This window comes from Oreochromis niloticus, linkage group LG7, assembly GCF_001858045.2.
Source record: "Oreochromis niloticus isolate F11D_XX linkage group LG7, O_niloticus_UMD_NMBU, whole genome shotgun sequence".
Lineage (NCBI taxonomy): Eukaryota > Metazoa > Chordata > Actinopteri > Cichliformes > Cichlidae > Oreochromis > Oreochromis niloticus.
Window position 1 is genome coordinate 51,623,106 of NC_031972.2, and position 13,510 is coordinate 51,636,615.

The 13,510-nt window shown below is 40.3% G+C and overlaps 1 protein-coding gene across 1 annotated transcript; it reads right to left on the reverse strand.

Annotated features, from left to right (window-relative positions):
• Positions 1–7: 7 nt before the first annotated feature.
• map2k1 (mitogen-activated protein kinase kinase 1) lies at positions 8–10,611 on the reverse strand. Its single transcript, XM_003440445.5, has 11 exons — positions 10,306–10,611; positions 3,037–3,247; positions 2,582–2,728; positions 2,297–2,374; positions 2,110–2,161; positions 1,455–1,579; positions 1,092–1,299; positions 840–904; positions 657–715; positions 511–556; positions 8–435 (listed from the first exon to the last, which is right to left on the reverse strand). Exons 1-11 carry the CDS (start codon positions 10,386–10,388, stop codon positions 322–324), a joined length of 1,188 nt encoding a protein of 395 aa, XP_003440493.1. The 5' UTR covers positions 10,389–10,611; the 3' UTR covers positions 8–321.
• Between the last annotated feature and the right edge of the window lie 2,899 nt (positions 10,612–13,510).

Here is a 13,510-nt window from a genome sequence, read left to right on the forward strand (position 1 = left end):
TCAGACCTGTCATTCAAACTTTTTATTCACAGGACTTATTTATTCCACATAAGCTAGCAAAGGTTTTGCACTGCGAAGACTTGGGGTTACAAAGGAATATCAAGCACAGGTAGAGCAGCATTTGTCAAGATTAAATTAAATCTTTAGAAAAAAGATGGCTTTTCAGGAAGGCCTGCAAGGTAGCCCAAAGACTTGTTCAATACATAGTTTCACTTGGCATGTAGGTTTGTACACTTTAATCAGTATAAACAGTTTTATATACCAATAATAGAAATTAGTCATTAGAAGACTTTGATGTGGGTGTTGTAGGCAGAACAGGCCTCACATTGTGGTACCGTGAGTTGGTGTCAAAGGCTGACTGAGTCCAATGGTGGTGCACAGCCAGCCAGCAAAGTCAACTTCCTCTGCTTCAGAGTTTTTGATGAAAGGATGCACCTGAAGAAAAGGAGAGCTTTTAGATGCATAAATATAAGGAGTGTAATAAGTGAATATTAAGAGTGCAAATCTTACCATCAACTGTTTCAAGTCTGCTCTCTCTGCTGGGTTTTTAATCAAGCTGCAGTGGAAACAAAACATCTTAGCGTAGTCCTGTGAAACACCACTAGGTGGCATAAGATGTGCAGTGTAGATGAGGGAAAACGATGTCTTCTACCTACCATTTATTAACAAAGTCTTGGAATTCAGAACTAAATACAGCAGGCAGTTTTGGTGGAGGCTGAAATTTAGAGGTTTGTGTAAGTCAAATATCACGTTAAATTGCTCCTAAAGGCATTAATACACTGTAGCCTAGCATCTATCTGCATCATACCAGCATGTGTAGATAAATCCAGTAAACTCACCTCATTAACAATGTAATCAAGAAGCTCAAAAATAGCCATTGGAGGTCTGCTGTCTGGGCCGTATGCTGTTAAGGGGATGGAACCAAAATAATCAGCCCCTTGTAGGTTAGACATTATGTAATTACTTCAATGACTATGCTGTAACTTATTTGAGCTATTTCATCAGCACGTTTTGAAATGATATAAAGCTGCTGTAACTTCAGAAGCTACCCTTCAGAGTTACAGCAAGAACCAGAGCCTTCTCAGACTTACAGCTGCCGGGTCGCCCAGGGGGCCGCGGCTTTGGGGAGGAATCACTGGAGGCTGCCTCCCCTTCCACTGGGAAGCCGAAAATCTGTTCGAGCTCCTTAGCATCAGGTGGTGGAATAGGAAAGCGTCCAATGGCCATTTCAACCAGTGACAGACCCATGCTCCAGATGTCCGACTGAACAGAATAGTGGGTGCCTTGTAAGCGCTCGGGCTAAACAACACATAACATAAGTAGTGTCAGTTATCAGCAGAATAGCTTTTACTTATTTTATTACAATAATAAACCGGCAGGTAAATGACAGCTATGTTAAGTGGCACACGTAAACTTGCAGCCAGAGTAGTGACGAGTTTTCCATTTTAACTCACCGACATGTACGACCGAGTGCCCACAAAGGAGTTGGCCATGGAGTCTATCAGCTGTCCGCTCACTCCAAAGTCACACAGCTTGATCTCACCACGGGAATTCACTAGGATGTTAGAAGGCTTGACATCTGAAAGAGGGACACGCAGTGTTTAGGAGAACACAGTGGGCAAGTGTTTCAACGGGCAGCATCAGCACAGAACAAACTGCTGCAGGCATTTTGTGCTGCTTGTGCTGACTCGTTTTACGGTTTCATCCCTACAACAAAGATTTAACTGAGCCTTTAAATAGGGATTGACTGTATTCTAAGTTTGTATTAAAACAACAGGTAGGTGATCACTGTGTTGCTATCAGGTCACGCCTCCACTTATAAGTTAGAAAACAAGCTTTTACACCCAGTATGACCACAACTTGACAGAAAGAGACGTTAAAGTGAAAAAAAATCTGTTAAAATGTAACTATCAGAAAAAACAAGAGCTTTAAACTTCCCCCTCAGACATAACAAAAACAAACTGGCTAATACAAAAACCAAATCAGACTTCTGTGTAATCATATCTCCACCTCTCTGCTAGTGCCAGACATATGATTTGATCTAGGCTTTATGTATAGCAAAACTAAGGAAGGGTATTTATGTGTTTAAATTTGAGTTGAAATAGTGACCTCTGTGCATGATCTTGTGCTTCTCCCTCAGGTAGGAAAGACCTTTAATTACCTGCAAAGACAAATATTGCATAACAGCACAGCAAAGGCACAGATAATTTGGTACTGCCAAAGAAGTATAAGAAACTTAGCTCTAGTGTGACGGCCAGAGCATGAAATAAGTGGGAGAGGTGTTAAAGCTACCCACAGCAATGCTGACTTTGCCAAGGATCTGCTCTGGGATCTTGCCTGCTTTCTTCAGTGATTGGTCCAGGGAGCCACCATCCTATGAACAACAGACGGGGACAAATGGAGAGGATTCAAAATAAAAATTTGTGAAAAACAACACATTTCATCAAAATAGCTTGTTCCCATACCAACCAGGCTGTAAATGGAGGACAAGAAATACCTGAGAACTTTCAGTACAGTCTGTAAAAGAAAGCAAAAACCCTACGAGAAAAACGCTAGCAAGCATAACATTAATAAGCTTTACCATATGCTCCATGCAGATGCTGATTTCTCCATCGCTGTAAAAAGCCCCGTAGAAGCCCACAATATATGGGGAGTTGCACTCATGTAGCACCTGCAGCTCCCTAATGATCTGGTTCCTGATGGCTGGTTTAATCTCAAGGTGGATCAGCTGGAACACAGCAGGGCTCATGTTTTTAATTATGCTTGCGTAACACAGAGAAGACAAATGCTAGACAATACAAGCACAGACAAGAACATGCTTTATGATCAAAAATGATCATTAAGGAAAAAGATTTAATATCGAGGCACATCTTTTTCAGCTAGGGGACGATTTTTAAAAGCAGGACTTGGGTTTTCAGACGCTAACCGCTGTCCCATTAACCCACATTTAAGGTTGTGCACAAACACTGGAGTAATGATGCCTCTTGGACATACTGGAGTGAAAAATAGCTTTCAGACAGTTGTGCTGCAGCTTACCTTCCTTGCCATAATCAGACCCGAGGGTCGGTGGGAGACCTTAAAGACAACTCCTCCGTTGCCGGCACCGAGCTCGCAGATCTTCTCAAAGTCATCGTCCTTCAGCTCTCCCACCTTCTGCTTCTGTGTCAGAAAGGCCTCCAAGCGTTTCCGCTGCTGCTCATCCAACTCGAGCTCCTCTAGTTTTTTCTGCAGTGCCTCCAAGTTAGTTCTTGTTAAGAGTAAGGTAATGAAAGACGGAAAACGATGAGAAACATGTGCATTTTTACTGTATTCAGTTCAGAGACTAAACTGTCAGATATCCTCTCATTAGATATCAATATCATGACCAGGTGGTCCCACTATTTTTATTCCACATGCTTTCATCTCACATAATTGGTTTGAGTTCCAAAAGTCTGAGTTTTTGAGTTTCCCAAGAAATGTGTGATTCAAAAAGGGATATCTAATTCATGGATACCGACTTATGGCAAGTCAAATTTGATTACCAGTCCAAACTTTTAATAGTTAGTGCAACAGAAAAGAGCCAGCAGAGCAGAGTACAAAAACACAAGGCCATAAAAATAAACTTTAATATCCATAAATATTACAAATACAGTATGGTTGCCCTTTACATGATCAATGCCACAGCTTGAACCTCCATAGATTGTGTTTCTTCAAGTTAGATATATCTAGATTTCAAACTACCGATCAACATTAGTAAGGTTTTTCTCCTTGTCACACACAAACACACTCACTCCCCCACATTCAGCTTGCTGGGATCTGCTCACCACAGATAATCCACATACTCCACATCCAGACCTACTGCATCTATTATGTCATCCTCAGAGATAAGACTGAGCTAAGTGTAGTACTCCTGCACATTCCTCAGGAATAATGTTAAACAAAGAGGGAGCCAGCAGAGAGAGCCGGGTGCGCTTTATTATCCCTTTTCAGATCCCAGTGTGAGAAAGCTTTAAATGATCTTTCCTTGAGAAACTAATTGTCTAGTGAACTCTGCTGATCTCCTGCCCTTTGACCTCCCACTCAACTGCCTCAAAACACTGTCCACACCGCCACACACAGCCAGTCCAAGACTTTAAAAAGTATTAGCTGGAAGCTGCTGTGAAGACCACAGAGATGTCCTGTTATTAGTGTCAAACATTTGGCCTGTGAATTAAAAATTTGCAATTTAATTGTTTATGCTGCAAATGATTAAAGTATCAACCGAAAACATGTATGATTCATATGTGCATATGTGCTGCTGTCTTCATTCAGCTAAGAGAAATCATTTAAATGAATTATTTAATTGCCAGCCTACCAGATTTTTGTGACAATATGACTATGTGGTGATGAGAAGATCTTCATCAGGCTTAGTGGTAATTACACTTTTTATTCCTCACATTTTTTTTTTACTTAATAACGACTCACTGGAGAGCAGCTCTTCTCCCTGCACAGCTCCGCACAGCAAAGAGAGGGTTAAGTGGTTTTATTTTTGACAGTAGGCCTGCATATCCATGGAGACGAGGTGCCGAGTTTGAGCTGGCTGTGGGTGGCGTGGGCGTTTTGTCGACAAGAGCTGGAGGTGGAGGAGGATGAGAGGAGGAGAAGCCTGAAACACTCTACACAATGTACGAGGGAGGGACTACAGTAGCGCCACACTGCAGACCCCCTCCCTTCCAGGTGCAGGAAGAAGTGAGCACAACGCTGGCCTTTTGAGCTCCATCCGCACTAAAGAACAAGGACATCCAGCAGAACTCGAATGTGAGAAGCACAATAACTCTACACCTTGACATCAAGCAAGTTAAAGAAAATGCATTTTTAATAAATGAGAGTCTGTGAGACACACATTTATCTATCAGGTTTTGGTTTATGGCTTCAGCCAAAGAGGTATTCAGCTACTTATTACTTCAACATGCGTTGCTTAGATTTTTTTCAAAGAATAGTTCAACACAGCTCTGCAGAACCAAAATTTTATTAAAAATTGATATCCGATTGAACAGTCTCTTTTAAACTATTATTTGAAAAATGGTTGGAGGAATTAAAACCAGGATCAGTTCCTCGGAAAACCTTTTTTTTTTTTTTTTACTGTAATTGAAAACTGAGTATCAGTTGCTTTCTAATAAAAAGCATATAGTAAGCAATATGTTAAATAAATAAATAATAAACAAGAGCCACAAACTATGGCTACTGTCAATATTTATCAATAATTTAGTTTCCCAGATCCTTAGAGAAGTTTTCACCTATGCGATGGCAGTAGCTTATCCAAGATGAAGTATAAGGGTCTATCCAGAACAAGCTGTTTGTATTTGTTCTCAGCTCTCCCCTGATAATATTCCATCCTTGGTTGGCATTATATGGGCCACTCATTGCAGTTCTCCAATGGCTTGCAGCCATTTCATGCTGAAAAAGCATTTGGCGTGCTGGAATGGCTGTCCTTTTTCACAATAGTGCAACGGTCTGGTTTCAGTAAGAGGCTCATCGATTGGATTAAGCTCATCCACAACCATTATGCAACATATTTGCTCTCTAGTGTCAGCATCCAATCATCTTGTGTCGTGGTGCAAATTACCCAGAATAATGTGCTAATTTAAATGAGCACTTTGAAACATGAGCCTTTTCTTCCCCTTCTGTTCAAAACAGCTGGTGGGTTTTCTTACTTATGGCTATAACGCTGATACATTACAAGAATAGATTTCTGGTAATGTCTCTTTCTGACAGTTTTATACTATCTATTTTCATTATGATACACAGTAACTAAATCATAAATGTAACTACTGAAATCAATGACGGTTGAAATTCATTTGGCTGTTTGATTTCAGGGCCATGATATTATTATGCCCATTTTGGTACAGAGAGGCCCAAGGTGTGCCAAGCAAATATCTCTCACAACATTACAGCAACAGCAGTCTGAACTGTTGATACAACGCAGAGTGGATCCATCCTTTCATGTTGTTTACACAAAATTCTGCCATCCGAATGTTGCAGCACAAATCGTGACTCATCAGGATCAGGAAACATTTTTCCAATCTTCTTTTGTCCATGCCGAGTGTAGCTTTAATTTCCTGTTCTTAGCTGAGAGGAGTTACCCCCCAGTGTGGTTTTCTACTGTCGTAGGGTTTGATGAGTTGTGTGCTCAGAGATGCTCTTCTGCATACCTGGGTTGTAAAGACTGTTTAAGTTATTTGATCTGATATCTGATATTAACAAGGGAGTGTAGATAACTCCTTGAATATCTTTCTCTTTTTAAAACCATTGTCTGTAAACTCTATGGCAATGGTTGTTGCAACCCATCTGGCTCAACAACCATGCAACGTTCAAAGTCACTTAAATCATCGTCCACTTTCTGATGCTCAGTTTGAACTTCAGCTTGTACTCCTGCTCATGTCTACATGCCTAAATGCAATGAGGATTGGCTAATTAGATATTTGTGTTAACAAGCAACTGAAATGGTGTATCTAATGCACGCTGCTATTGTTTCCTAGCATATCTGAATAAATACTATACTTTTGACACCATCAAGGTAAAAGCAGCTGCAGGAGTGTTTTTTTTCCCCCCAAAATGCATGTGTAAGTAAAGATAATTTAAAGATGGCAAAGTGCACCAAGAAAACTGCACACAGAGTAACTGCAACTTGGTTAATCCTGTTTGTCACTGGTCTGTAAAGATGTCTGTGATTGCCAGCATATGCAAGCAGTACAGTGGTGTGAAATCACTTTTTAACACAGGGCCGTGTAGATTTAGATTTTTATCCCCTCAATAATAAACACCCTCATTTTAGAAACTTTACCTGTGTTATCTTTGTCTAGTTGTTTAAATTTATTTGATGATCTGAAACATTTAAGTGTGACAAACTTCTGATATTGGTAATATGAACAACATTTGTTACCACAAACCCACCATCTACCATCACTGGACTGAAACTGGTTTAGCTTTTCCTTGAGCTGAACTCAAACAGAACTGTTTTTATGGAAAAGAGGACTTGAGTAACAGCAGTCCAGCAGTCACTATGTGTCAGCAGTGCCACAGTATAACACCTTTATACGCGAAAGAGGACACAGGAACCCTCATTTAAAAAAACAAAAACAAAAAAAAAAACAAAAAACAGAGATTCAGAATTCCTGATTGTTGCCTCATCCCAACATGTTGCTCTTTAGTCCATTAGAGCCCGGCCAGCAGCAGCAGGAATGTGCTCGACTCTCGCCAAACATTATGTCATCATCAATAGCTCCTAATGAACAAAGCAGAGGCACAGCTCATCTGTTTAACATTGTCAGCACCCCAATCCAACACTGATTACTTTAAGTCCTGAAAGTTGATCTGTTGTGCTCACTTCAAGCTCCATGTTTTTATGCGTTCAGTATTTTTTTGTGCTTTTCCTGTCTTACAGACCATCCATGTCACACATTAGCCACATATTCATACAGCACTTCACGTTATACATTGCACATCCATGGCCAATTTAGAATCAAACCAGTCGATCTTTGGGAAGAGGACCCAAAAGAAACCCATGCAAGCACATGGAAAACATGCAAACTCTAAAAAGGAAGGCGCAAGCCAATCGCAAGATTCATGTGCTGCGAGGCAACAGTGCTAACCACTGTACCTGACGTCATACCTTAACTCTACTACAGCTTTACACAATTCACAATTCAATACAATCCCCTTTCATCGTACACCAGCCCTTCATGCATCTCCTCACTTCATTCACAGTCTGAAAAAAAGCCATTTTAGCTCCCGTCCCTATAAAGCCCCTCTTTCTAAAAGCCCACTTTTGTGTTGTTCTCCTGCTTGATCAGTAGTGTAGAAATTCTGAAACCAACATACAAAACCTACACAATGTCCACTTTTCACATTCTTGCATACATGTTGGAGCTCAAAATCTGATCCAGAACAGAGCAGACAGCGACAACATCCACAGCAAAACGGATTTCATCAGAGTTACTCAATAAGCATTGGGCTCATTTTGATGTCACAAGAATGTATAAATAAATAAACAGTTTTCCTTCTTTCTTTCTCTTTTAGCACTCCTTCGCAACTAAGAAGGTATTTGGTCAAGCTCTAGAACTTGCAGATAACTCTTAAGTAGAACACTGAAGAAAAATGGTTCAGGTTCAGGTGATTCTTGGGCTCTTTCTGTGCCCATATAAGGACATTCCTGCCTTATTGACATCAACCAGGCAGAAGGAATGAAAAACAAAATGTTTGCAGCAGCCTTAGCTTTAGGTTCACAGGGATTACATGTACATGATTATCAGCCGATATATATTTTAATAGTGAAAAGATCTTTACATTCAGTATAATAGAATTCAAACTACAGCAGACTTTCCATCAAAGCAAGCTAAAGTCAAACATCTGCCCTTGGCTAAAAGTAAACTGAATCTTTAAAAATCAGAAGAGGAGGTTCTGTTTTTGGTAGCATTTACATGTCTCATTCCTTGCATCAATAAACATGATAACTCAAAAGGTTTTGAATGAATTCTGATAAAACTTTGTAGGGGTGTAGAGTGGGGTCATGTTAACAATCCATTCAAATTTGGCTTACATCCACCAAGGTCTTCAAGGTCAACCAAATGATTTGTTGGGCAAAAACTGACAAAAGCCCTATAAGTTTTACACCTATGGCATGTGTGACATGTATTGTCAACATATAGAGTGTATTGTATATACTGTGTAAAGATTTTAAATATGTCACTTATGACCTTTGACCTCTCCAAGGTCAATAGATTAATCTGAAGGTCAAAGTGATAATAGTGATCTTTAGAGCTATTTTTAAAACTATGTGTCTTACTGGTTAAAATTTTATAAAATGTATTTCATCTTTCAAGCTATGCTACAAATTCAAATACTGGGAACAGTTAAGAAATGATACTGGTTTATGGGGATTTTAAATACCACATTATAGTTTGTATCCAAATGTCATGTCATTTGACCTTTGGCCTCACTTTTACATTTCTACTACTCTAATTTGTATCTTACTGAAAACTTCTTAAAGTATATTCCTTCCTGTTTTTTTTAATGTTTTTTTGTATTTTGTAAATCTTAATGTGGTGGACTAGTGGACACATTAAAAAAAAAATCTTTCTTGTTGCTTTAAAATTACCATTGCTTAATGCAAAATGGTATTCAAACATGACTCAGTGTCATTTTTTTTAGTCTTTAATTCATTGCCAAAGACACAGATGGCCTTCAGATGTGTGCTCTAACAACGAAACAATGATATATTCAGACTCTACAACGCATCAGAAAAGCAGCCATCATAACCGATGACATGTTATGTAACTCTCATCTCCACTGATCCAGCTTGTTGCAGGACTCACTGGGCTTTTCTCAGCAAACTGAGGGCTAGAGGAGGATGTCAAAACAATTTTATGTCTCCATTACTGTGTTTTGTCAAACAATGGTGGGAGCAGGACTTTGCAGAACTTCTTCAGCAGACAGAAATATAATTCTGTGTGCTGCCTCGCTGGAAAGCTCTAACTCTGACTAATCACACCAAGTGGGCTGTGAGAGTAACAAGGAGACCTGTCCATCCATGACACCACGAAGAGGACTTGACAGCCGGATGTTACAGAAATATTATAATGAGAAACACAGTAACAACAATAATTTGTGAAAATGTGAAGTAAAACAGGAAAAATGAATGAAATCATGAGGATTTTGACAGCTATTTAGCACTTGAAATGATAAAGTGAAATGAGTTTCCAGTTTTCTCCATTTTACATCATTATAAATTAAACTTCTTTAACTATTTGATAGCTGATTAGTGTGTAACAAATAGTCCACTGAAGTCTACTGAATTATGATTTAGTGGCTGTTTTAACAACATTCAAGCATTTTCTAGAGCCAAAAAATTATCAATGTGATCAACCTCTGTTTATTCCCTGTTTTATTTCAGTTTGAACGGAGTATCTGTGTGTCTTGGATTGTGCTTGAAGAGTAAATCTAATGAATTAATCAATCAATCAATGCTGTAACCTATAAAAATGCAACATGCAACCCAAACCACATAAGCTATTTGAGGAACCATTAATGGGCATGTGTCAGTAACTTTTCAGATTTAAAAATATTTCATTTTCTCAGTACAGCAACTGATAACAATGCCAGTGATCAATAGTTGCAGTAGAGGACAAGCTCAAATACTTGGTGCAGAGTACTCGAGCACACACACATACGGTATTGGCTGCTGTCATACCGAATCCAACATACATCAGGTTATGTATCAGAAAGCAGTTATCTGTGTACTACATTCCCCTATCTGGATATCAGAAGCAGATTAATATTGACACTCACTCTGTGGCTCCGCTGCCGTTGATAGTGTTTCCATCAGGGATGGGGTTGAGTTGGATCGGCTCAGGCTTCCTTCTCTTCTGCATGTTACGTGCAAGAAACAAGCTGGTGTAAAAAAAAATATATATATAACAACAACAACAAATCAACACACGAGCTGCAGCAGTGTAGACGGAAGCCCGATACAGAAGAGGTATCTGATATTAAGAAGACACTGTTTATCGGCAGTGACTGACAAGGGAAGAAACAGGCAAGGGTTGTAATGAACTGCAAGGCTGAGCAGCTGATTTCTTCTTAATGGGTGGAGGTGAATGAAACGTCACAAAATATTTTCATTGGTCTTCCGGAAAGCGTGGCTGGGCTTGCTGCAGCTCTCCCTCTGCTGGTGATAGGCGGTATTACCATGCTGTTACTAAAGTTTCATTTAAACGAGCAGGAAGGCGGGAATTAAGCGCTCCACTAAAGGGAGCATATTAGCCAAAACTAGAGTAGCTTTGCATTTTTCAAAAATTATCTTTATTTATAAGAAATGCAGTCACTCACTTCATCCTAAAAACTGTTTGAAACATGTCATTTTAGCCTCTTTCTTCGGATTGGCTGCCCCTCCTAAACTGAAAGTTCTAATAACAATTGGGTGGGCCCAGAGCTGTGTGCTTTCAGGGGTATCCACTCTCAGTGACATAAATTATCTGAAACCAGGCACTTAAAGTAGTCTGAAATCTGAGTTTTTGGCTCACAGGGATTACTCATACATATACTGGCCTCTTTATTCGAAACTTCGGCCACATTTAACATGGCCAATGTTAAATATGGTAAAATATTACATAACAGGCTCTGACTATCATTGTCCAAAATGGCATAAAAACCTAATAGATTACCATAACATAAAAAAGGACTACTTTCCTCCACAGGGAACCACACAGTCTGCTACTGGAACAAACTCTAACCAGCAAGCAAATGACAATCACCCCACTAAGCAATAAGTATGATGCTTATGAGGGCCCACAAAATGGACTCCCTGAAAACCATCAAAAACCAGCTAGAACTAAATGGTGACAAAAAAAGTAAAAATATGTGATGGAAGTGTATTTCAAGACCTCATATGACCACTAATAACCTTGCAAACAACAGAAGGGACGTTATTAAAAACGAGACTGACAGAGACTGAAATTCAAAGGATAAAAGATGAAGCATCTCAAGAGCGGGGAAGAGATGTGAATCACCAAGAAAACAATGTTGCAGCATTAAGTGCTGAGGAAAATGAGCAGAGCGATGAAGTAAACCAACCAAATGAATCAGACCACCCAAATGCAACACAGTGCTGATGAAAAAGTAGAGGAAATGGTAAACAACATACTGAGAAAATGGGAGACTGTAAAAGAAACACTGATGAAAGACCACTAATGCTAAAGATTAAATGTGACAGGCATGCAAAATCAGCATTACAAATAACTAATAGAGCAATCATGGCTATTAATGGCTATTAATAGCCATGGCTATTAATCATGGCCACCATCTTCAACCTCTCACTGCTACAGTCTGTAGTACCATCCTGCCTTAAGTCAGCCACCATCGTTCCAGTGCCCAAGAAGAACACAGTGAGCTGCTTGAATGACTATCGTCCAGTTGCTTTAACACCCATAATTGCCAAATGTTTCGAACAGCTCATCATGTCACACATTAAAGCTGCCATCCCTGCAAACCTCGATCCACACCAGTTTGCATACAGGGCAAACAGGTCGACAGAGGACGCCATAATAACAGCTCTTCACACAGCCCTCACACACCTGGACTGTAGTAACACCTATGTGAGAATGCTGTTTGTGGACTTCAGCTCTGCCTTCAATACAGTTCAACCCCACAAACTGGTTAATAAACTAAGCAACTTAGGACTCAGCAGCTCACTGTGCAGCTGGATACTGGACTTCCTGAGCAACAGACCCCAGAACGTAAGAATGGGAGAGCACACCTCCTCCACCCTCATTCTGAATGTGGGTGTCCCACAGGGGTGTGTCCTCAGTCCCCTCCTATACTCACTTTTCACCCATGACTGTTCACCTATCCACACCAGTAACACCATTATAAAATTTGCTGATGACACCACTGTCATAGGACTGATCGACAACAACAATGATTCAGCGTACAGAGAGGAGGTTCAGCATCTGAAGCAATGGTGTGACGACAACAACCTGCATCTGAACACAGCCAAGACCAAGGAGATGGTAATCGACTTCAGAAGAACAAAGCGATCTGAGCACTCTACCCTCTACATTGATGGGGAGGAGGTAGAAAGGGTAGAAAGCTTCAAGTTTCTCGGAGTCCACATCTCGGCCGACCTTACCTGGTCCACAAACATCTCCCACCAGGTAGGGAAAGCACAACAAAGGCTGTACTTCCTCAGGAAACTACGTCAGGCTCAATTACCCCAAAGACTGCTAGTAAACTTCTACCGCTCCACCATTGAGAGCCTTCTGACTTACTGCTGCACACTCTGGTTCAACTGCTGCACTGCGGAGGACAAGAGGAAACTGCAGCGGGTGGTGAGGGCAGCAGAGCGGGCAATCGGCACCTCACTAACTCCCCTCAGAGACATCTATACTGGCAGACTTCAGCAGAAAGCCAGCATCATCATTAAAGACCCCTCACACCCTGGACACTCACTTTTTTCCCCCCTTCCCTCTGGTAAACGCTACAGGTCCATCAGGTCGAAGACAAACAGACTCAACAGAAGTTTTTACCCACAGGCTGTCAAACATGCCCTACCTCCACCCTGATTGGAGGATAACTGCACTGCCAACACTCATGGACATTACACCTTATTTATAAATCGTATTTCTGTTTATACTTCAATGCAAACAACACCCCTACCTCTTTAAACTGTATTTATTATAACATTATTTAGTATAGTTCCAACAGCACCCCCCACCCCACTCAATGTGCAATATCACTGATCACACTGCACCTCTCAATGCACCTGCTAGTTAGATGGCATGTATGTGTATGTATATAGATGTAAGTGTGTATGTGGAAATATGTGTGTGTATGCATGTACGGATGCAAATATGTATATATACATATATGTATGTATGTGCGTGTATGTTTGCAGGTGTATGTATAACTTGTACATATCTTTCTTGTGTAAATGTAAATTTGTCATTGTGTAAATACTTACGCTATTGTGTACTTCACACACATGGAGAGATGCCAA